Source organism: Vanacampus margaritifer, chromosome 1 (genome assembly GCF_051991255.1).
Source record: "Vanacampus margaritifer isolate UIUO_Vmar chromosome 1, RoL_Vmar_1.0, whole genome shotgun sequence".
NCBI lineage: Eukaryota > Metazoa > Chordata > Actinopteri > Syngnathiformes > Syngnathidae > Vanacampus > Vanacampus margaritifer.
The window spans coordinates 36,564,798-36,590,313 of NC_135432.1; the positions used below are offsets into that span (position 1 = coordinate 36,564,798).

General features: G+C 42.0%; 1 protein-coding gene and 1 long non-coding RNA gene across 2 annotated transcripts; both read left to right on the forward strand.

Annotated features, from left to right (window-relative positions):
* The first annotated feature begins 5,821 nt into the window (after positions 1 to 5,821).
* LOC144060699 (uncharacterized) lies at positions 5,822 to 12,415 on the forward strand. The gene is made up of 2 exons (XR_013295987.1): positions 5,822 to 6,118; positions 11,524 to 12,415. It is a non-coding gene; the product is annotated as an uncharacterized LOC144060699 (long non-coding RNA).
* A 1,250-nt stretch (positions 12,416 to 13,665) lies between these two features.
* On the forward strand, positions 13,666 to 15,932 carry sox1b (SRY-box transcription factor 1b). The gene has a single exon (XM_077552039.1). The coding sequence runs from the start codon at positions 13,914 to 13,916 to the stop codon at positions 14,916 to 14,918; it is 1,005 nt and encodes a 334-aa protein (XP_077408165.1). The 5' UTR covers positions 13,666 to 13,913; the 3' UTR covers positions 14,919 to 15,932.
* Positions 15,933 to 25,516: the final 9,584 nt, after the last annotated feature.

Sequence of the window (25,516 nt, forward strand, 5' to 3'; positions counted from 1 at the left end):
ATGTATATATATATATATATATATATATATATATATATATGTATATATATATATATATATATATATATATATATATATATATATATATATATATATATATATATATATATGTATATATATATAAACTCACATCTTAGAATTTTGATTAATCATGATTAATCTTAAAAATACTTTTTATCAACATTTTTTGCCTGCCAAATTTGGAGAGCACCTTTTATGTGTTATTCTTTCTACATTTAAAAGGAACCCCGATTGTAATGACAAGTTTGCTCTATATCATTTATTTGGTTGTTACTAACATAACTATGAGTTTCATTTTTCAAAAATCATTTCCAATTTAATACATTTTGTAGAAACTTTATTTGGACCTACGCCGCCATTGTTATTTACATTGCATCACATTCAGTGTGTAGTGACGTAGAATGACGGCTGGCTCTCTGCCGTGCAATGTGAAACGCCTATAAAGAAAGCAAGGTAAGCCTCCTAAAGGGATGTTCAAAACTCTTGTGTGTCTGGTAATGACGAGAGCACGGCGTGGGGAAGGGTGGCTCTACCGATCGCATGTTGTTTGTTTAGGAACGTAACAAGGCTTACCTTGCTTTCTTAGGTGCTTAGGTTAGGTTCATTTAATGTCAGGTCGATACCACGCAGCTGCACCTAGAATAAGTGGATAATTCCAGCAATTCTAGTTAAGAGAATAGACTAATAAAATTATTAAAATAAATAATAAAAGACCCAGAGGGTAGCTGAATTTGAGGCAAAAACAATGGCCTTATTTAATAAAAGCAATAACCGATAAATGATTGTGCAAACAAAACCGTATGTAACCTACAAACAGGATAGGAAAATAAATTGTTCTCCCAAAAAAAAAAAAAAATATATATATATATATATATATATACAGCCCTTTTTTATTGTGTACTAATAACCCTATGACTACTGAAATTAGGATACCTTCTTCCAAAAAGTTTTTGATTGTGATCGTAGGGTAAGGGACCCTTAAATCCCCTTCCCCCTTCCGTTCGTTTCCCTTCTAAATCACCCAATCAATAATGCACTTTGTAACACACCAAACAGTGAACGCTACTTTAGACGCTTTGAAAATATTATTCAAATTATAATGTTCTTTGGTTTTTTGTTGTTGTTTTTTTTATACGCAGAACTGTGGGATGTACAATAATGGATAAACAATACTTCTTTATCCTTAGTGTTATATTGTTTAGCTCGTAAATTTTATGTTCTTGATCATGGCACTCTTCCTAAAGTGCATGAGGAAAGTAACACGCAGACATTTCCAGTGTGTTTTTTGTGTGTGCAGACACTCTGGCCTTTCCCTGCCTTCTGTTGCTTTCCATGCTGACTGGCGCTTCTCTCTCGGGTGCTGTGTCTACCATCAGCAGCAACAAAAACGCTGACAATGCTCCTCTCGTAAACAAACACCATCCAGTGGCGTCCACCTGCCCACCAGTTTTTCTACTCTTCTGCTGTTCACTCACATGTGGCTACAAAACTAATCTATCCATCCATTTTCTATAGCCGCATTCTTATTACATTTTGGTGGTCGCCATGAGTCCAAATCTCTTTTTGAGGGTCAAAACTTGGTTTAAGAGTTTAGGTTTGAATTGGGTTATGGTTGAGGTTAGGGTAAGGAATGAGGGTAGGCAATCCTTTTTGATTGTTGGGGTTAGAGCAAGGGTCTAGGAAATGCTTTATGTAAATGAGATGTCCCCACTAGACATGTAAACCCAACTGTGTGTGTGTGTGTGTGTGCTTACTGTGCAGGCTGGTAATAAGAGACACTAGGCGAGTGCCGCCACCGTTGCCGGGCCTGTTTGATTAGGTGCCCTGAGCGTGTGTATTTACATCCACGTGTAGGCGTGTGCATGTGTGGATGCCACTATTTGTTCAGCTTTGCCTGCTTTCTCAAGGTTGCCTCATCACAGTACATTTGTGTGAATGTGTTTGCCAGAGGGAACAGAATGCATCGAAAACGTGCTCTCCCAGCTGCAGTAAGATGGATGAACGTATTGACAGTCAGTACGTTTACATGTACAAAAGAAAATCAGACGATTAAATCGACTGAAAGCCGACTTTTAAAATGCGTGTCAACACCGTAATCTGAAATGAATTTAAAAGTTAGATTAACGCCCTTGTACTATTCCACTGGAAAATAAATTCTTGTTACATGTATACACTTCCATTGGATATCGAAGCTGGCATTGCCTTGTGTCAATCTGAGTAGATTCAGGCCTTTTCCATTTTTTGACTTTCTAAAGATGTCACAGATGTTGCCTCAAATCTCTGGATTTTGTTGTGCGGTCATAATGGAACCGCGAAGGTTTAGGAGCTGGGGGAACGGAGACAAAATTTATTAAAATAGCTTCCCTTAAGCCATCACCTGATTGTGGTTGAGGGGTTTGTGTGTCCTAAGTATCCTAGGAGCTAAGCTGTCTGGCAAGGTCACCCTTGGCAAACAGGTCCTAGGTGAGGGATCTAACAAAGTATGGATCAAAACGTCCCAATGATGAGTTAAACCATCGCAAGATGTTTTCCTTTGGCCAGATACAAGTCAGGACAAGGACTGGGGAGAGGGGCAGATCTGTCAACTGATCACCACCTCGTGTTGTGCTGGCTCCGAAGGTGAGAGAAGATGCTGGTGCAACCTTGCAGGCCCAAATGTTGAGGGTCTGTTGGAAACTGTCAGGGTCCCCTGTCAGAAGGAGTTTAAGCTCCCACCTCCAGCAGAGCTTCATCCATGTCCTGGGGGAAGTGGGGGACACTGAGTAGATCATGTTTTGTGCTTCCGTTGTCGAGGCAGCCGACCAGAGCTGTGGCCATAAGGTGGTCGATGCCTGTCGTGGCAGCAATCCCCAACCCATTTGTGGACACCAGTGGTAAGGGATGAAGCTGAAGGAGTCCTTTTTGGCCCGTGGGACTTCTGAGGCAGCTAAGCTCACAGGTACCGGCTGGCAAAGCAGAATGCAGATTCGGTGGTTGGCGAGGCAAAAACTCAGGCATGAGAGTAGTTTGGTGAGGCCATGGAAAATCACTTCCAGGCAACTTTGAGAAAATTCTGCTCCAACATCTGATGTTTCAGGAGGGGGGAAGCAGTGCATTAATACTGTGGACAGGAGATGTGGCACTGCTGATCTCGACTCTGGACATTGTGTGTTGGTGAGGAGAATACTTCAAAGACCTCCTCCATTCCACTGACATGCGCTCCTTTGAGAAAGCAGAGTATGGGGACTCTGATGTGAGCTCTCCTGTCTCTGGGGTTGGAGTCACTGAGATGGTTAAAAAGCTCCTTGGGGGCAAAGTCCCAGGGTTGAAAGAGTTCTGGATGTTGTGGTGCTCTGCTTTTTGACACACCTCTGCAACAGTGGACATTGGGGACAGTGCCTCTGGTCCCCTGTTTTAAAGAAGGGAGACTGGAGGGTGTGTGCAAGACCTCAAGATACCTGAACTCCTCCACGAGTGAGGGGAGGATAGAGCGGGAGATAGACAGGCATATTGGTGCACCGTCTGCTGTGATCCGGACTTTGTATCGGTCTGTCATGGTGAAAAAGGAGCTGAGCCGAAAGGCAATGCTCTTGATTTACCAGTCAATCTACGTTCTTACCCTCACCTACGGTCACGAGCTGTGGGTCAAAAAGAACATCACAAGCGGATGAAATTCGGTTCTTCCGTCTAGGCTCTTCCTTAGAGATAGGGTGAGAACTTGAGAAGCTTGACCATTCGGGGGGGACTCAGACTTGAGCCGTGACTCTTCCGCGTCGAGAGGAGCCAGAGGAGGTGGCAACATTACAGGGTTTTTACTTTCTGGACCTTGATTTGCCACATCTGATTATTTCTGAACACTCCAACAGGCAGTGCACTGCATGGCTACCTGTTCCTTAGGACTTCACCCTGGCCTCAGAGGTACAAATGGTGACATTTTTGTAAAACTTAAAGACATCAGTAGTTGTAGCACAACATACGCTATGCAGCCTCAATATTGTCTGTTTGACAAGATATTTTTGTCACCCATGTGGAGCATCGTGGTCATCACAAATCTGAGGAAGATGTGTCTCCCCCATCCCCATTGCTATCTACGCAAATGCCTCCCCAAACTGTTGTCACATAATTGTAAGCACAGAATTATCAAATAAAGAATTTTCACATAGTGAACATTAGGTCTCGTTCAGACTGGCAGCCCAAATCAGATATTTAGCCCATCCAGATTGAATGTGGATGGCTATTTTGTAGTCTAAACAATCACAAAGCACATGAAATCAGATTTTTGCGGGACGGATTGAAACCACATGCGGAAGGTAGTTTCATATCTGATTTGGACAGGATGCGTCTCTGTCTGATCAGCTCAAAACGGATTTGACTGACCTGATGTCACTCTCGCATGCAAAACCAATGCGCCTGCGCTTTCGATATCCAATCGGTTCGCTGCCCGGCTGTTTCCTTGCATGCTCAGCAGTCACTCGTCTTGACAGCTCCACTGCCCCGTCGGCTCCTGTCATGCTCAACCGGGAATACAGAGACAGTTAAAATAAGAATAAAGACAAAGTGCTTAGCGCGCTTGTGAGGAACGGGAAGCACAGAGCGGTAAACAATGTCACATGACGCCAAACACTACACGTGCTGGGCGTCGCCTCCGCTCGACGTCATTGCTACAGCAACCTGTCAGATGGGTCAATAATGTGGCTCAGTCTGAACAAGGCCTGATTGGATTTGGACACTTGCTAAAAACAGTTTGGACAGTCAGCCCTAAAAATCTGATTTGAGGAGGAATCCGATTTGCCAGCAGTCTGAACGCAGCTTTATTCTGCACACAGTAAATTCTGTAGAGTAAATTTGACTCTATTTAGAGTGGGACCAAATAGACTCAGTTTTAGAGTAATATTTACACGTGGAAGAGAGTAAAATAAAGAATTGAAAAAATAAATAAATAAAAGTCGCTCAAGGGTTGAAAAACAAACTCACGACCTTCGGATTGGGAGAGAGCCATACTACCACCTGAGCTTTGCCCCTCCTAATCTTTGCTTATCTCCAAGAGGAGACCAAAAACATATTTTTTGGTCTTGATGTTACAAAGATTCCAGCTGACGCGAGTGAGATACTAAGATACAGCAGGATCTACGTAGCTCAGGGAGTAGATCAGCTGTCTCCCAAACTGAAGGTTCTAAGTTTGTTCCTCAACCCTTGAGTGACTTTTAAAAAAAATTCAATGTTTATTTTACTTTACTCTTTTTCAAGTGTAAATATTACTCTAAAACTGAGTCTATTTGGTCCCACTCTAAATAGAGTCAAATTTACTCTACACGATTTACTGTGCACATATTGCTGAAAGATGCCCGAACTTCCCACCATATGGATAAGACAGAGGGCTGGTGCCACAAACTGTGCTGATAACGTCGCACTTCTTCCATTCCTCGTTGTCTGAATAGCAAAGACATGAAAGGCATTTTCTCCACCCCGCCATGCCATGCAACTCCCAGCGGCCTCTCTGTTGACACAGCCGCCACAATGGTAGCTAAAGGCCTCCCATTATGACACTAACTCTGGGCCCGGTCGCAGCCCTGCAGGGTTATCCAGTACACAGCGGCCAGCACTGGCCAAAAGCCCCTTCAATATCAGCTTGCATGTATAAGACTAAACCCCCTGCCCCCAGCTGCATTGTTCAGCATTATTCTGGCCCGACAATGGAAAATCACACTTTGAAAGTCATTTTCAAAAAGGGGGAAGCCAATCAAAAATTATTGTTTCTATTTGGCTGAGTGGCCTGCCCCTCCCAAAACCCGGGTTTCATTCACAGCCATTATACAGACAAATTAAATAAAAGCGAGTATGGGTGTCGGAGGAGGGCTGAGAGTTTCGCTGACATTCGCCAGTGGCATTCGGGCTCAGGAGGATCTCTTTGGAGCCACATGAGAGGGAAGCATTGAAAGATGTTGATGCAAATAATACTGCATGGCCGCTCTTATTGAACAACTTCAACTGCAACAGTTGGCAACTTGGTGAATTAGCGCAAAGCCGTTTTCTCATTTATTATTATTATTTTTTATTTTTTTGCAAAGCTGCAGCAGGTGATAACTGTATGATGGAGGCCTACTGAGAAGAAGGGAAGGTATGTTGTTACTCCTGACACACACAGAGAGGCCTTACATGAATGTGTGTGTGGTTTTTTTCTTCAGACATGGCTAAAACTTATTCTGAAATAATCAGCTACAGTATATTAAAATTTTGGTCAACTGTTTGCGATGTTTCTCGTGCACGAGCATCAAAAGGACATATGGGCATTGGCTGAATAAAAAAATATTGCTGCAAGGATGTTTAATGTTTGAGAGGACCCTGTACTTTTTTATATTACTTACTCCATTAATAAGAGTTTACATGTTTCGTACTGATTTCACTAATTTGCCTGAATGCTACTTGTGTCCAGATTTGATTTCCCCCCATGTTTCTGTCCTGTGTTGATCAAGCCAGTAATCACATCTATTGTCTAATAAGCAGTCCCGTGACAAGTTCGGTTGGTGTCACAAAGCACACATGAGACCAAGTGAGTGAGAGAGCGAAAAAGGTTGCTGATGGGATGGAGAAAAGGGCAGTTGGAGGGGTGCCGCTCTTTGGGCTCTTTGAAAGCAAGGAGATCTTGGCTGGGAGCTTGACCCCATTTAGGACAAGCGAGAGAACTCAGGGAAGTGGGGGCCGAGGGGGTGGGGGCTCCTCAGACCTGCACTTAAAGGCCCTCTGCAGGAAGCCCTCATTCTTCCGCCTCTTCAGCAGCAGATGTAGTAGCAAAATGCCTAATTTAGCATGTGGGAGGAAGGGAAGGGGAGAGTCAGAGGAGGACCCCCATCTTCCTATAAGCCGAGTGGGGGTGTCACATCAAAACTCAGAGGTAAATGTCAGCAAGAAGACAAGCATTAGTGTATTTTCTCGTTTATTTGTGTGTGCAAACCTTGTAATCTACTCACTGTGTGACATTTGACAGAGGAAGCTTAGTGACTGTCTTTTGCCACTTGATGTGATGACTGTAACAAACAACAGCTCTCACAATAGCTCCAAAATCTGAAGTGATTACTGAAAGACCTTTTTTTTTTTTTTTACAAGATGCCACAGTCCACATATAAGTAAAAATAATTATGCAAATCATACTGTTAACTTTTGTCCTAAGGGCACCACATGCATCAAAAGGCAATAGAGCTGCAAAGTTACTTAAATTTAAAAGGCAACACTCAAAGTGTTAACATTAAATTATTACAAAAATGGGAGAAAATGATAAACAATCTGCTGTAGCACCTAAATTTCCCTATTGGGATCAATTAAAGGTGATTTTATCTAATTATTACAATACATTGAGAATGATTGTAGAATTTACAAAACATTTTAACATCTTCATGTATGCATTAAAGGGACTATTCTAATCAATCAGTGATATTTTCTGTTGTCCTGCTCTCAAAGCAAACTTGCATTTCTTTTTTTCTTTTTTTCCCATCTTAAAATCTGATAATACACGTGTTGAACTACTTTGTACCCAAAATGTGTGTTGGCCAATCGGGGGCAACTTTATTCTTCAATGTCATCATTTTATTGGACCAAATCTCCTCATTTGAGTAACAGGACTGAAAGTAACAGGATTTTTAGCATAAAATTAACAAATACATAAAATATAGCCGCATGGTATTTTTGCTAGTATAATGTTGCTAATTTACTAAGCACATTACACTGATTCATTTTTCCCCTTTTTAATAATGAGTTAACAAAAAAGGAAACATGAAGTAATATGAGTTTTCTGGGATTCACAGTAATTTTCTGGAGGTCTGGGGGAATTTTCTGTCTGTGTGTGTGTGTGTGCGTGTGTGTGTGTGTGTGCGTGTGTGTGTGTGTGTGTGTGTGTGTGTGTGTGTGTGTGTGCGTGCGTGCGTGCGTGCGTGTGTGTGCGTGCGTGTGTGTGTGTGCATGCATTGGCTCTAGCTTTCTGGGTCCCTCAAACGGACTATCATCATTGGTAATCCTTTTCTTGGTTGCCTAATCTGTTTTCGCCGGGATTAGTAAACAGCCACCCATCACCCTGACAAAGAAACTCCCCCTAACCCAACACCCATCACCATCCCCCTATGCAGGCCTCCTCCACTGCTTACCTCATTCCATCAAGGTTTTGTCTTTATTCTGCCATTCCTCTTCTTTCAATCATTTTATTAGTGACTTCATGTACTGGACATTAGAGAATCTGACCAAATAAATACATCCTGGGTCTTTCAATTGCAACTCTACCTCTGTTTCCTCATCAACCCAGCACATCCAAACAATACATGTTTGTTTACTATGGTATCTTACTGAGTCCGCTCTCTCCTCCTCATCCTGCGATCGTCCACAAATTGAATTAAGCAAGTGTACAGTATGAGAGAGAGAGAGAGAGAGAGAGAGAGAGAGAGAGAGAGAGAGAGAGAGAGAGAGAGAGAGAAGGGAGTGTGCAGAGGGAGAAGAAAAGTGTGACAGTGTCGATTCAGTCTGAATTTTGGACAAGAAAAGCTCTAAGTATTTCCGAAGCAAGCGGCCCTCTCGCAGGCAGACAACAAGCCATTAGTGCAAACTGTAAAGTGAGAGCTGACGATTCATTAGACATCAATTAGAGGACAAGGTGTGATGATCAAATGATGAGTGCACATGCTTAACGCCTGGGCGTTATTTGACCATTTTTTGGCTTTTTGTTGGTTCTGACCAAGCCATTTCAAAATAAAATAACGCCCAGGGGTTAAAAGGGTTCCGTGCATGTGGCTACTTTCACACATTATAGCACAAGTTAAATCGCAAAACATTGCTTCATTTGAATGTACAAATTGCACAAAATTAAAATAGCGCAAGAGAATTCTTCGCTGTGGAACATTGTTGGCAGAGTGGAGAATCACATCGCTTCTGTTCTGAGTAGGGATCTTATTGGTTAACTGGAAAAGGAAAACACCCTTTCAGCTCTTACCTAACCTGAGGATCAGGGGTTATTCAACTTTTTATTAAGTCCGTTAATTGGCAAAAATCAAAGGTCGGGTTAATATGTTTGTTTTAATTGGCACGCATATGTAAGTACCAACTTTTTTTTATGTGTGATAATTTATTGCAAATTGTTTTGTGGACCTCAGAGATGCTAGTTTGACAGCCGCTGTTTGGTTGATTTATCATCCAGGAATTAAGTAAGCACTGCAGTGACTTTGGTGATTTAACCACAGAACAATTTTGAGCCCCTCCTTCCGATCAAATTCAGCAAAGGACTGATAATGGGATGGCTTTTAAAGGGACATCTTCAAATGGCGGCCTGCGATCCAGGTCAACCAAATCAAGATCTCGTGTGGACCCGCGATCAACAGCTATTTAATAAAGATCAAGTACTCTATGTGCTTTGTACGTGTTTTTTTTCTACCACAGGCTGCTGTCCCAACTATGTATGAGCTACACATAGTATTACTAGCAGCCTGTTCTGATTGTGTGATAATGAGCCAATTTATTGTTTGTTTATTGGAAAATACATAAATGTAACATTTCAGTCGAAAAGGAGTGTGTCTATGATGCAGCTACTGATACGCTGTAAACAAAATCACTTCTCTTTTTTTTTTTACTCGAAAGTTAGTCTGAGATGCTTGTGCTGCTTTACTTCAAATTGTTTGCCAGCCATTTGTTTTTTTCAGTTGGAGGCATCAAAAAAAAATTTGGGCTGAAATGTATAGGCCTGACATGTTATTGCCTGTTTAGTTAATATTCATATTGAATGCGGTCAATGCATTTTCATATTTAGGGAAACTCTTTCTCGCATTTTAAATGATGAATCGACAGATCAGATACAATGTATTTATTCATTGAATAATAATTTCCCAAGAGAAATGATAGCAACAGACATGGTATAGTGTACACAAGGTCATTGAATGAAATTCAAATTCCACAGCACTATTTTCACCTGACATTATGTGACTTGGTGTCACCATACAGTATGCTGTTGCGACCTAAATGGCAAGTGAGACGGTTCTGTAAAGAAATGCAGCTCACTGCTATTTGAAATCATAAAACCACAAAATACCACTACTACTACTTTATTGTATGCTTTCATATTTGATCTCTCTTGACCCTTCTCTGTCACTGCCCCCCCTTTGTTCCAATTATTACCACCACTCTGGATATGTGAAGTGTCTATTATTTTGTACAGCCCACAGTGTTGCCCATGTCAAAATTAGTGTATGAAGGACGTAGAGGTCAGAGCTCGAACCTTTGTGTGTGTGTGTGTGTGTGTGTGTGTGTGTGTGTGTGTGTGTGTGTGTGTGTGTGTGTGTGTGTGCACTCTATCAGTGCATCTGATCTGCAGAAGAGTTGACAGTTTGCTATGACAGACAGTGAAAAACCAACTGGCTGTGCCGTCGAATGCACAGCAGATATTCCTTTGAAGTGAGTGTTTGTGGAATTATTATTAACATGTGATCGATCAGCTAACCCCTTCAACACCGCCGACAGTCACACCTTTGTGACGTAGACGGTTTCCAGCACCCTTATGCACCTTTCAATTGGTAGCATCCCAATTTTTGCAGTTGTGGGTACCTGCTAGTGACTGCCAACCAATCCAGGGACTTAAACAGAAATTTTCAGTGGGGTGGCCAAGGTGACACATTTGACTGAGGGCACATGCACATGTACACACCTCACGTGTACATTCACGCATGTAACCCCATCTGTGACTGAGAAGTGATTGTTTATCATACATAGTCAAGCTTTCATGAAATAAAATTCTCACCTATCCAGAAACTTGCTAAACACACTCGTAATACAAGCAGGATCAAATCAAAGTAAAATGCAATGCTTTGCTGTACTTTGTTTACGAGATAAGAGCCAATCAGAGAAATCAATTGTCACTGACAGCTGACACCGTTTAGCATAGTACAACCGACGACCCATTTATATAAATCATATCTAAAAATCACATTTGATTAAAAAATCTCTTAATTCTTTACAATTGCAAATGCTGATTTTTACTTTGTTTGTTCCTGCTTGTATTATAAATGTGTTGAGCAAGATTCTGGATATGTGTGCATTATATTTCATGAAACCATGACTGTGTATGATAAACAATGACTTCTCAGCCATGTTGCTTGCTTACTATTGTGTGAAAGCAATGACTTTGATTGATGTCGACAATTTATATCAATTTATATCATCATCTTCCCCATTTAGATATATCAGCAAAGTATATTTTCTTTGATGTATGGTGATCTGTTGTACGTATGTCACCCTGGAATATTTAACTGACCAATCATCACTAAAATTCATATGCCCATCCATTCTCATGTCAATGTCAACATGTAAAAATATCAAACAAATGGCTCGATATTGTCAATTTTGTAGCAGTGATCAGCTTTTCTTCATAGTTCACATTTAATGTCAATAAAATCCCAAACTGAAACCATAAGAATGGATTATACATTTAAAAAAAAAAAAACTACAATTTTATGTTCTGTAGCCCTTATTGACTTTTTGTTGTTGGTGTTGTTTCAGAAACCTGCTTTTCCACCTGCCACCTATCCAACAATTGTGGAAACATACAAGATGAACAATTTTGATGCAACAAGACTTGCCTCAATTCCACCTCACACACACCTACTTGTATTTGCTGGCGTGGCTTCATTGTCTTTGATCAAGTTCACAGTTAACGCAGCTGTCTATCAGAAAATTTGCCAGCACTTCATACTTCACGCTGCCGACAATTTTTTTTTTTGCAATGATTTTCTTTTCCAGCAGGATTTGGCATCTGCCAGTGCCCACAGAGCCAAGACTACCAAAACCTGCTTTAATAGCCATGGAATAACAACACTTGATTGGCCACTCACCTGACTCGAACCCCATTGAAAATTGATGTTGGATGTGTTGTCGAGAGGAAGATGAGGGACCACGCTTTTGGGAGGACATTTGGGAGGTACACCGCGTTATCGAGACTGACATACCATGATCTCGAGACCAGGCCGAGAGTCATTTAAAAAAAGAAAGAAAATATGGTCACCCTAGGGAACAGAAACCCAGAAATGCAAACGATGTAAATTAGGCCAATATCAAACCATCTTATGATACATTAACACCTGAACTGTACCAAAGGCTGATCGTCCTCATGCCACGCCACCTTGATGCTCTGTTGAACAGAAACCCAACAAAGAACTGAGGACATATGGCTTGAATACACTTTTCAGAAGGCCAGCATTTGTGTGCTTGAGATCCTCTTTTGTTGGTCACATGAAATATTCTTATTTTGTGAAACACCCTTTTGTGTCTGTTGTTCTGCCACAATCATCCAAATTTAAACAAATAAAAGCTTAGAATATTTCACTTTATGTGTGGTGAACTAATGTTCACTTTTTGAAACAAATTAATGAAATAAATGGACTTTTCCTCTATACTCTAATTTTGTTGTTTGTATAAGCTGACTGGAAATGCCTGGTCATCAGTCAAAACAAAATTCAGGGGTGGGAGTTGTGGGGGGGAACTTTATCTAGTTCCTTGTCAAAATGTAAAACAAACACACAAAAAAGAAAAAAGACAATGCCAAGGTGACAAACGGTGAGCAGCTTCTATCCTCAGGCAGCAACAAGCAGGTGCAAGGAGGGAGTTGAAGGACTGGAAACGCCGTGGCAGATGGCATAATTTAGAAAAGCTAAATAATATAGTGAAATAAAAAACAGATCGCCTATACATTCAATTAAAAAAGAAAAGAAAAAAGGAGTGCTGGTCGCTTCACAGGGCTCCCATTTCTTCAAATAATAATAACAATAATAATAATAATAATGAAAAAGAAGAATTTGTGTTTATATTTTTGGTATCACATTGACCCATGAACATCGTTGGTAAGAAACAAACACAACGGGATTTTAAAATGTAGGCCTACCAATAATATTTGCAACTTTTAAAACAGATGCCGTTTAATGTATGCGTGCATGCGTGTAGCCTATATGCAGGTGCGTGCACGAGTGTGTTAAATATCTTTCTCTCATGTTCACCACAGAGCACTGGTAAGAAACAAAGGGGTGCTTTGAATGGCACGTGCTCTGCGCCGTCAGTCAACTGTCTCCTAGCAACCGACAACAGAAATGCACCTGTGGCTCTGAATAGAGCAAAGCAGAGCAGAGCCTGTTGGTTGTCAAAAGCGCAGAGAAATTCCAAACGTTTAATTCACAGCGGTTGATTATTGATCTAAAATAGAAGTCATATCATTCTAATGGACGGAGTTCTGGGGTTGTCTTTTCTAACTTTAACAACATTAATAATCATGAAAAGTAATCAATTGTGTTATTTTTTGTGGGGACAAATTGATACGCCGATCTATTGTCGTATACAGCCTATAGGCTAAAAAGAAAAGAAAAGAAGAAGAAGCCTATAGGCTATACCCCCCCCCCCCCCCACTCCGTATAAGCGTTGTGAGAAAAAAAAGTTCTGAAGATGCTGTTTTAATAATAATCGTGATATTCATGTTAAACAATTATCCTATAAACTCACTTGCATTAGTAGCCCCTTCCACGCACGCACGCGCACGCACACAGTCTCTGTGTCGTCACCAGAAGCTCGGGCCCGCGCATGCAAATGACGTCCCCGCTCGAGCTTCTCCATTGGCCGCCTGCGTTCATTTAGCGGCTGTCAGGGCGCGCGGCCTGGGCAAGCCGAGCCAACTTTTGCCAGCGAGCTCGGAGCAAAGTGGCGCACGCACGCTGAGCTCCCAGGCTGCCTTCTTCCTTCCCTGCCAGGCGGACAGCAAAAAGGGCAACGAGGGGAAGTGAGGAGCAAGTTTCCCTCTGAGACAGCCACTGCTTTTCATCACTCATCAGCATCCTCGGGGGTGAGGGCCGGGGTGAGGCGGCCTGAATGTTTCTGCGGGTCTGAGTGATTTGGCCAAGACAAGGTGAATGTACAGCATCATGATGGAGACGGACTTGCACTCCCCGGCGGTGCAACAGACCAACCCGTCCAACCCCGGGGGGCACGGAGGCGGCGGAGTAGGAGGAGGGGGAGGAGGTAAAGTCCCTCAGGAGCGAATCAAGAGACCCATGAACGCTTTCATGGTGTGGTCGCGTGGCCAGCGTCGCAAGATGGCCCAGGAGAACCCCAAGATGCACAACTCGGAGATCAGCAAGCGGCTGGGGGCCGAGTGGAAAGTAATGACCGAGGCCGAAAAGCGGCCCTTCATTGACGAGGCCAAGCGGCTGCGAGCCATGCACATGAAGGAGCACCCGGACTACAAGTACCGGCCGCGGAGGAAGACCAAGACACTGCTCAAGAAGGACAAGTACTCGTTGGCCGGTGGGCTTCTCGGCAACGCGGCGGCCGTGGGGATGGGCGGCGGGCAGCGATTGGAGAGCCCTGGGGTGTACACGGCTCACGTCAACGGCTGGCCCAACGGCGCTTACTCCGCGGCTGCGGCGGCTCACGCCATGATGCAGGAGGCGCAGCTGGCTTACACGCAACACCCGGGCGCCGGCGCTCACCCGCACCACCACACGCACCAGCTCTCGCACCCGCATAACCCGCACAGGTACGACATGAGCGCCTTATCTTACAGCCCCATCTCGAACTCGCAGAGCTACATGAGCGCCTCTCCACCGGGCTACGGGGGTATCACGGGCTACACGCACCAGCACCACAGCGCCGGCGTTTCACCCGTGTCGGGGGCGCTCGGGGGAACTCTGGGGCCGCTGGTGAAGGCGGAGCCGAGCGCGAGCCCACCGCTGTCCACGGCGCGGCAGCCGTGCCCCTCGGGGGACCTGCGGGACATGATCAGCATGTACTTGCCCACCACCGGGGATGCAGCGGGTGACTCGTCTGTGCAGGGGCGCCTGCACGTGCTCCACACGCAGCACTACCAGGGGAGCAGCCCCCACGTGAACGGGACGGTTCCCCTGACGCACATTTAAATGTATCTCATGTTGTACAAGAACTGAATCGCAACCAAATACTCCAATGGGCCGCTGCTGCTCGCGTGTAATTTGAGGCGTTTACAGCCATAAAATGCAATCTCCTTGAACAAAGTAGTTTTTTTTTTTCCGTTCTCCCCCGAACGGTTTCTTCTTTTGTTTGGCCAAGCTTGACGGAACGCTCACGCTGATTTGGTTGAGCTCTCGGTAGCAGAGGTTGCCAAGTTTTCACACGATTTAAATTATAATCCTCCAGGTCTGCTGCATTAGTTTATTTCTCTCTCTCGGTTGTGTGGAATTTAACAGGGGTTCCGAGGAAAGCGTGCAAATGTGTTTTGAAAAAGTTTCCAGGCAGCAATATAAATTGATTTCAATTTTTAATCCTTGTAAACCCGTGAGTCGGTCGCTGTAATTTGATTTTGTTGTTGTAAGTGTTGTTAATGGTGAATAAACGCTTTATGCAATTGTATTGTCACAAGGAGGAGACTGTTGCTTTCCCCAGCTGATTTATTCCCAAAGTATTTTCACACCATTGGGAAAGGTTTAGGCCTATTTATTTTTTCCCCGTGAAATGTAAGTGACTGTGCACCTAACGCAAGCGCGTGCAAATGCTCTCCTGCTATTTATGCTTTAAGTGATTTTTCTATCTTTTTTTTAACCTTTATATGGAAGGAAATTGTCTAATTCATTTTCAATTGAGATACAGTATAAATTGTTGTACGCATTAGCAAAACAATGTTTTTTAAAACAACATTTATAAATGTAAGAATAATAGGCTACATTCTGTGTTACATTTGAAAACTGATTTGTATGTCATCAACATTATAATTTTAATCGCATTTGCAGGTACTTAAAATGTCATAGATTTGCCGTCTAATATTTCTCTTTATTTGATAAATTTCCAACAGGGCCACAGATAATTGTTTCAAATCATCTTGTATTGTTTTTCTGTGTTCAAATCCATGGAACATGCAAAATAAAAGAGATGTGCAAGCTTACACGGCCTTCCCATAACACTTGCTGTAATGGCATTATTATTTAAAAATTTTAATGTGAAATGTTTGTTTTTCAAAGCTTTAATAAATGAAGGTGTGATTGGCTTCAGGCCAGCCCATTCATCTTTAATTCCGTTCACATTTCCTAATGTTAAAAAGAGTTGGAATTCAGCAACAAATACCTGCGTGTATCTATTGAACTCAAACTTTATTTTCGTCAGCCTTTTGTCAAGCTTGCAATTGGAATGGGAAGAGGGGCTTTGGGGAGGGGAAGTTGTTGGCATGACATTTCGTTATCCACTCCCACTTTCCCAAATTTTGCAACCGACCAAAAAACAAAAATCAGCTCAATTTATATTAAATTAATATTGACAAATTTAAACCAATAATTTAAATAAATAGAAAAAAGTTAATTTGGGTGTTTGTTAAATTATCTTTTTTTTTTAAATTTCCTAGCATATTTCATAATTTATCAATGTGTACTGCATTTTAATGCTGCATGATTTATCTATTTTAATAAATGTCAATAATTATTTTCTCATGTTCTCATTATTCAAGGAATTTTAATTTTTAAAGATTGTAATGTGCTGATCCAATATTATTTTTTATATTCAAAGATTTATACCAAAGGCTATGATTGTTTATTGTGACTCGATCAATTACAAACATAACTACAGTTTTTTTTATTTCTTCTAAAAAAAAAATTAAAAAAAATAAACAATTAGTAAAGAGCTCAAAGTGTATACTTAGAGATGCATGATCAGTTACTGCCGCTCGGATGAGTGTTTATTAAAGCACCGTCATCAGAAATGCTGTGCCATCCTTTCAAAGGCACAGAAAAAGAAGCAACTTGAGCTGCACCGTCATCAGCTGACACTTGTGTGGAAGCACACAATTTACAGAGTTTCAATCTAGCAAATCCAGTTGACTCCAGCAAATTCATAACAACGTGTCATGAGGAACTAAGCAGTCGTGCAAAAATACTATAACGGCATGAAAATTAAATAACCTGCTTTAGTGCCTATACTCAGAAAGACTTTGAAAATGGTTGGTTTGTCAAAAATGAGCTAAAGGTGGTGATCCAAATGACAGCAATCGATGAGCAGCTCCTCAAATAACGGCAATCTATGAGCAGCTCTTCAGTGGTTAAAACAAATAATTTGCCATTTATCAGTACGTTTGGAGATCAGGTGCTGGATCCCAAGGCTCGAGTACTTTGCAGATGTTTCCTTGCTGCGATTTCTTTGCTGCACATGCACAATCATTATCATGTAGTTTTAGAGCAGTTCGGCGATGTCATCAAATCATGACGTTTTCTGATGACGTCACTCAGTGTGGGCTTCACATATGGACCGTACTCCATTGGTATGCCCCCCCCCACACCTAATTCCTGCATGTTCTTGCTGTCCTAAACATGGATAATCGTCGGCAGTTTATCACGCCTACGCATAGCCCCCCTGCACCTCCGTGGTTGGACGCCGTCCTGTCACGGGAGATTACGGGGGGCGATTGCACAAAACCGAATGTGGCGCAGAGAGATTAGCAGGGCCACCATTGAAAATAGCAACGGGGCAGACAAATTCTTCACGAGTGGGCCTTATCGTGCAATTACACGTTGACACGTTTTAACCATTTTGCAGCCTCCTAATCCGAGGGCCCCCCCACCCGCTTCTAAAAGGAGAACTATTGGAGCTGCTCGTTGCCTGACTCTCTCCATTAGCCTGATGCCTCACTTTCTCTTCTCACTGCCACAGTTGCCTCCGTCTCCGCTCAATTATGAACATTTTCAACGTGAGATCCGTGTGATGGCAGAAGTCAGGGAACATCTTGAATGCACCATCAGTGAGCCTCCCAGTAATCACTTTAATCTCAATCTATCTCAAACCCGTTAAACCAGGTAGTTGTACGAGCAGTCAGGTTGCCGCCAACTTTAACCAAGTTGCTAAAAATCAAATGGAGTGCAGTAAGTGTTGTTCTAGCATGTCCTTCTATTCAATTAGCGCCTTTCATGACAATCAATTAGGGAGCGCCCCCTCAATCTCCTCAGGGGACCTATAATCATCATGCACCATCTGCTTACATGGGCACTGGGGAGCGCCGCTCAGGAGAAACAAAGGCTGTTGGGCCAACACAATGATGAATTGCAAAATAATTGTCAATACATTGAGTGTGGAAATATTAATGTCAAATAAATGACTGAAACCAGAAGTCCAGTGACCGGTTAAGTATGATCCCATCCAGCCATGTGTCTAGTTACAGTATGTAAATTTATGAGCAGGGGCGTGCAGTGACCTTTGGAGGGGCAGGTGCACAAAGTATTAAAAAAAAGGGGCACATGATAACGTGCCCGCACTGTCCACCCACTTAGGGTTCGAACCCATTTCTGAAAGCATTGCTACTTGTTTCTTATTAGAACCTTAATCTGATCGCAAACCCCCCTAAAAACGAGCTGTTGGTTAAAATAAAAACGAAGATCATGTAGCAATGTCCACATATATTTTAAAGTATATTTTAATTCAGCTTTAATTGAGTACATACTACATGACTTATAGTTTAGCAGAAAAAAGTTACAAACATCTGCTGAAAGTTGTTACTTGTGTTTTTCACATTCAGTCTCATTTTTTACAGCGTGGTAAGACTCGTGCTGCTCGCTACTTCATTTTTGTTTTCAGCGCGGTTAAACTTCTGCTGCTCCTTACACTATCGCCAGAGCTACGTGCCAGCCAGCCCTAGTAAAAGTATAACAAAATATGTAACTATAGTGTTTACATGATTAGCGGATAGCAACAATTCTACGTCTGCAGAATTCTGAGCAGGCGTTACAAATTCCGACATAAACTGTGTACCTTAAACACATTAGATGCCCGTCACAATGGAAGGATCCAGCACGCAGTATGCTCTGTGAAAATATAATAATATATTGTCGACTAGATCTGTCAAATAATGGCATTAGTTTTGCTTGAGTATTCAGCATTTTATGGCCTTGGCTTTTCTTTACTGTGAGTGAGACTACGTAAATAAAAATGGAGCGACCAACTTACCGACCCCAGGTTTAGCAGCGAGCATCTTCAAATGTGGGCGCATCTTGTAGTATGACATCATCCAAGGTAGCGTAATAATAATAATTTGTTTTATTGTAAATTATGTTACTGAATTTTAGTTTTGAAAGGCAACAAATTTACTTTCACAAACCAAAAATGAATAAATATATATATTTTTTTAATGGACAAAGGGGCACTTTGGGCATCAGTGCCAAAAGGGCCTGTGTTCTACTGTGTGTTTATCTCCAAGAGGAGACCAAAAACGATGTTTAGTGTAAATATAAAACTATTTGGTCCCACTCTCAAGTTAGGAAGATTCTAGCTGACACGAGCAATATACTAGCAAACAGCGGAAGCTGCGTGACTCAGAGAATTGATCGGTTCTCTCCCAACCCGAAGGTCGTGAGTTTGTTCTTCAACCCTTGAGTGACTTTTATTTATTACATTTTTCAATTCTTTATTTTATTCTCTTTTAAGTGTAAATATTACTCTAAAACTGAGTCTATTTGATCCCACTCTAAATAGAGTCAAATTTACTCGACAGAATTTACTGTGTACCGTCCACTGTTTGTCAGCAAAATGCAGCCGGCGCCATGCTCACTTTGGAGAAATAAGGTCTTATCATTGGGAAATTTGTTTACCTTTGCAGGGAAGCTTGCAACCGCTGAGGCAACTGTTTATTTAATTGAACTAAGTTTAGATCACGTCTTCTTCATTGCTCTCAGCAAGTTCTTCTTCTCAGTGGAGGACGAGGCACTGAAACGGGGAACCGGAATTTTGAAATGCGAAGAACAATTTCTGGAGAATTTAAATATTAGTCCTGGTTGCAATCAATTCTGGAGACTTGGTGCCCAACCATACTGATGGACCAGTGGTGTCGTCCTGTGTATACGCAGGTATAGGGTGTATACCCACTTCCTGATGTGCACCGTTCAGTAATGTGTGAGGATGGTAAAGCCATGGGCCACCCTCCTCTGCCTCGAATTGGCTGGTAGTCGTTGCCTTCGCTGATTAGATTGGCTAACTTTACGCATGAGGACTGATGAGCCGATTGTAGGCAGAGTAGGGCAGGTCATAAACAGGGCGGATGATCCTTCAAATAATGTCATGAGCGGCGATGGCATTCCAGAGTTTTAGCTCAACCGCAGTGCATCACGCTCATACAGAGACTGCTTGTGGTGTGGTTTCGATCCCCAGAGTGGGCGCCGACGCTTACACACTTACCTACATGATCTAGCTTTGTTTTAGTAGCTAGGCTTGTAGCTGATTTTAAAGTAAGTTAAAAGACAAGAATGGAAACAAGAATTTTAAGATTCGGCCTAAAATAATATTGAGGTCTAATAGTGACAGTTTTTCACAATTTTTGTTCATTGTTCATTAAATTTATACTGTATATTTTTCTCCTGGATTGGCTGGCAAACAGTTGGATGGTTTTCTGGATTATATAAAAAAAAAAAGTGACATTTCAGAATACTTCATGCCAACTTCTCTAAGGACCACTGCAACAGTGTGATGGACAACTAACTAACTTTAAAGGCACGGCGGCCCCACATTGATCTCTGCTGTTTTCAAGTTAGTGGACGCCATTTGGAGAAAAAATAACCTCATTTGTTAAAATGGTTGATCATATGGGCTTGTGTATTTCAATGTTGTTGGTGCTTTTCAAATTGGAAATGTCATCCAAGGTTTTCCCTTTTTCAAACCTTGAGAAGCTTTAAAACCTTTTAGACAAAAGGGCAAGCCCCTCCAGCCATCTTTGTGGTGCGCTATATGTTTAGAGTTTTAACTCATCTTAAGAAAAAACACATTTAGCACTGACCTGTTACTACACAGGAGATTGAAAGTTTACATTTGCAGAGACAATTTCACCATGGCAACAACCAATCGGTGGAGCTTGGCTCCCAGCTGTTGGCCACTTGCATCACAAAGCTGCGGTCATGATTGAGAAACTCGTGTGCTGGGAGTACATTGATTTTGGCACCTTTATCATTAATTTATTATCGATTGTCATCTATGTTTTCATAACTTCATTTCACTGCATATGCATCATACTGTGACAAGAAAGTCTTTCTATTTTATTGGCTCAGTAAATCCAATATGGATCCTTTTTGATCACTTCACAATTACTTGCACTTCAATAAGTGGAGCAATTGGAAAGGTAATACGTCATTTGCAGTAATGTGACATCATTCCAGCAGACAGAGATTACTTTGAAGAGTTGTCATTGTATCGCTCTGCGTTAGCCTAGTGGCCAGAAGTTAGCACGCCAGCAGATCCCAAACAGAAGTAGTATATATATATATGCATGGAGTTTGTTTATGCTACTGTTTATAATCCCTCAAGGGGAAATTCAACTCGCACTCTGCTAGAGCTAGAAGCAACATTGTGTCGAGTTGCACAATAGCAGATGCTAACGTTTCATCATGGAAAATTACTTGGGTAATTTCAAGACTACTTACTCAATGTTAAGATTATAGAGTCAGTTGAATGTTATTTCATTGCACAAGTTTCACTATCAGCTTCATTTATTTCTGTTGATTGCTTTCAAAAAACAACAAGGAGTTACTGCCACATCATGAGCCTGCCGGGTCCATTTAGAGCACAAAGCCGTCCTTTCCTTAATAAAGGAATGACAAAAGAAACCACAATTCTAAATGTGGAAATTGGCTACAGTAAAGGTGCCACCAAGCGTTCTACCAGAAAATGTAATCTTGTACAATGGCGGGCGAGCTCCAAGCCACTTTTAAGTGCTGGAGCAATTACCTGCAACAACATTTTCCTGATGGGTAAGACACATCCGAGAGAAACAGGAGGGGAAAAGAGCTCCATAGTCAGGAGAAACAGGAAACACTCACATCATTATCACAGCAACTCAGGTTCAGGCTAATCACTGGAGTTAAAAGGTCTCCTGCCAGCCCCAAGGCCAGTCAACCACCACGGTGGCGGCCAACTGTGTCATTTACAGACTGCAGGTGACACCCGGTTCACGTCTCAGCGACCTCCCAGCGGTGTGGTCGTCATAAACACAGCTCAATTAGTGCCAATCACTGGTGAGGGTGCAAGAATTACTTGTTGTTTGGCATCTACGTACATGTGTGAGTGTGCATGTGTGTGTGTTACATGTTCTCCTTTGAAAAGAACAACAACAAAACAATTTAAGGGGACTGAATGTTGATTAGAGGGCTATAGCATAAAAACCTGACACAATCTGACCACATAAATTCACATATGTCTGATGAAAACACTTAAAATAATGCATTTCACAACAGTTATTAACTGTTTGTCTTAATGGACAAAACACAGCCATGTAAAAAAAACAAGGACAGTATAAAATGCAAAAACATCTAACAGTAAAAGCTCAAAGCTGAAAAAGTACTAGCCTTACAATGTGTGTGTGTGTATGTGTGTGAGTGTGGTCTTGTTTTTGTTTAATAGCGGGGCCAACATTTCGGGATTTCACAGAGTTGTGGGGCCCACCTGTCCATGTGGGGCCATTTTGCTGCCCCCCCCCCCCCAAGTTTAGACCTCTTTTTGAGGCTCAAGACTTGGTTTTAGAGTTCAGGTTTGAATTGGGTTATGGTTGAGGTAAGGGTAAGGAATGGGGGTAGGCAATCATTTTTGATGGTTGGGGTTAGGGTAAGGGCCTAGGAAATGCATTATGACAATGAGATGGCCCCACAAAGAGATAAAACAAACCTGTGTGTGTGTGTGTGTGTGTGTGTGTGTGCGCATGTGTGTGCGTATGTGTGTGTGCTTTTGTCTTTGCTACATTGTGTGGCCCATACACGCGTGTTTTTCCAGGTTTAACTACCATTGTGGGGACTGACTTGAAATTGTGGGGATACTTTGGTGGATAGGGGCTCACGAGGACCGAACTTGGCCACCACTGGGCTAGGACATGCATCATGTCAATGAGATGTCCCAACAAAGATAGCACCGTGAGGATTCGTGTGTGTGTGTGTGTGTGTGTGTGTGTGTGTGTGTGTGTCTAAGACAATATGCTAATCTCTGGCGTGGAGTAGAGGGATTTGCTGTATAAAAAGGAGCGAGAGACAGGCATACTTGTTAGTGATAGCTTGGCTAAAGATTCCCACACACACCCACCTCACTGATCCACTTATGTAGGCCTTCCAGACTGTGTGCCTGTTTGTGTGCGTGCGTCTATGGCAGTGAGTTGATGTGTTAGGAAGTTGTTTGTGACATTTCAGGGTGTTGAATTGTGAAATCACCTGCAGCCAGGTGAGAGATTTGAAGTCTAAGAGATAACACCATCACATCATGCATGATGTTGCTCACATCTGCTATGCACTACGTTTAAGTAAACTAGCAACTCTAACATCCATTGGCGGGCAATTTAAACATATAGAAAAAGAATGGTTAAATTCTCCAGTCCCATTTAGATCCACTTCACTTTACCTTTCAAACACCTGCTCTCATCTGGGCTCCACGTCAACAACGCTCCTCATCCTTCGCCATTCATTTAGCCATACCATAATAGATAGTCCAACAGTGCTGACATTTAGATAATATAAATGCTTCAGAAAACAGGTGAGCTGTGATTGGTCGTTGCCTGAGCCTTGAGCAACATTGATGTCATCTTCAGTCGACATTGCAAGTGGCAAAATGGCCGCCCCCTGAGAAGGATACAAACGGATGGATGTTGCTGCATAATTCATATTTCACAAATGTAATATTAATCAGAATGTCATGTTTACATAACATATTATATAACATATTATTGTCAAGAATTGTGTAAGGTTGACTTCCACTTTAACAAACATTTAGAAAATGTGCATCTCACCTCACAGAAGTGCAAAAACATCAGCATACAATAAGTCATTCTTTATGTTTACCATTGTTACAGTGATTTGTTCAAAAATGTATTTTTCTGTAAGTTATTGTTTTTGTTTGTTTACGGTACACTTATATGTTGTTGGCAGAGGTGAGCAAAACCGTCGTTACATCATCCCGTCTTTGACGGATGCCCACCTTTCGGCGAGTGCTTTCTGACGTGAAGCTTTGAAAAAATACATGAAGCAGGCTTAGGTCCGTCAATCCGGGTCAGTACAGACAGTCATTCTCAGTCCTTGCATTTTTATGAGGCTTTTTTATATATTTATATTTTTTATTATTTGTTTATATATAAAAGCATTGTTAATCATTTGTTTTGGTGTTTTTCTAAATGAAAAAGTACAGCTAAGAATACAGCTAAAGTATCAGATAAGCAGAATCATTAGGAGTAGTATATTGTTAAAATATAAAAATAATAAAAACTCATCCAAGAAAAGAAACCAGGGAGCTTATGCTGCATTCGAGGAAGGTGGGAAATCAGCTTCATCTCATAAGGATCGTCCCAGTTCCAACAACAAAGATGGCTGATTCTGATAAATTGTTTGTTGTTCTGGTTCACACAGTCAATAGGCTAAAAATCATGTTGTGTTATGTGAAGTTACTTATTTCAAATGACTAAACTAATAAATTAATGTTATAATAAATAGAGATAAATAAGTTTAATTGTGTAAATTATGATTTGCCATTCACGGTCTGTGTCTTCATGGCGGTGGTCACCTTAGTTGAGTGACGTCAGAATGAATCTGGCCAGGTAAAGTTGGGGGCTTTTTTTCTGACTGTGCAACTCAGAGCACTTTTCCTGGTCGAAAGTCGGAAAAGTCCAACTTCCCACTTTCCTCGTATGCAGCATTAATACAAGCAAACTGACAAGACACGAGTGGTTGGAGGGAGCTGATTGGTTTAGACAAGGGTGACACGAGAACAGGTGGGGAAAAGTAAATGAAAAACGGCACATAAGGAAAGAAGACAAAATGAAACTAAATCTAAACTAAATAACAAAAACAGACCATGACAGTCATGATGGAGCAGCAGCTTGTATTTAATGTGGAATTTGAACTTTGCACTGCTCAGGAAGCTAGTTGTTGGCAACACACAAACTTTTTAAGTCGAGAAGAAGACGAAGGAGACGAGGAGTGAGTAGCACAGTAGGAAGAGGAGACACAATGGGAGCATCCGTCCTTTAACTGCTGCCGTGTTATCATCCGACCACAGAGACGCTCCAAACGCTTTAAAAAGCACATTTGAAGATGTATTAGTGCATCCCAGAAACCACTCGCTGCCAATAGGGGGCTGCTTGCTGTGCTTTGTGTATGCCTCTTTCGTGTGTGTGTATGTGTGTGTGTGCGTGGCTCCCACCAAATTCTCTTAGTGAGCGTTGCTAAGGTGCTTTAGGCATGGGATTAGCTGGAGGCTCATCGTACATTCCATGACCGATAAAAAGGTACAAAGAAGGAAGTGCCAAACAAACAGGAAGTTGGAATGAAAACATTCAAAAAAATTAATAATTAACAGCAGAGGGCATGAAGGCCATCAGTAGGACAACAGGGAAAATAGAAGGGGGGAATGAGGACAAACGAGGAAGTGAGGGGCAGAGGTGAGAATGGGGGCGAGAGGGATGAGGAAGAGGAGGCGGGTGAGAGGCAGAACGAGCTTGCAGATGGTTGCATCAGCGCGCTCACCGATGGCAAGATGGAGAGAATAAGCCGCATAA

Excerpts from the sequence above, each read along its gene's own strand:
- sox1b (XM_077552039.1), top strand. The coding sequence starts at position 13,914 with ATGTACAGCATCATGATGGAGACGGACTTGCACTCCCCGGCGGTGCAA.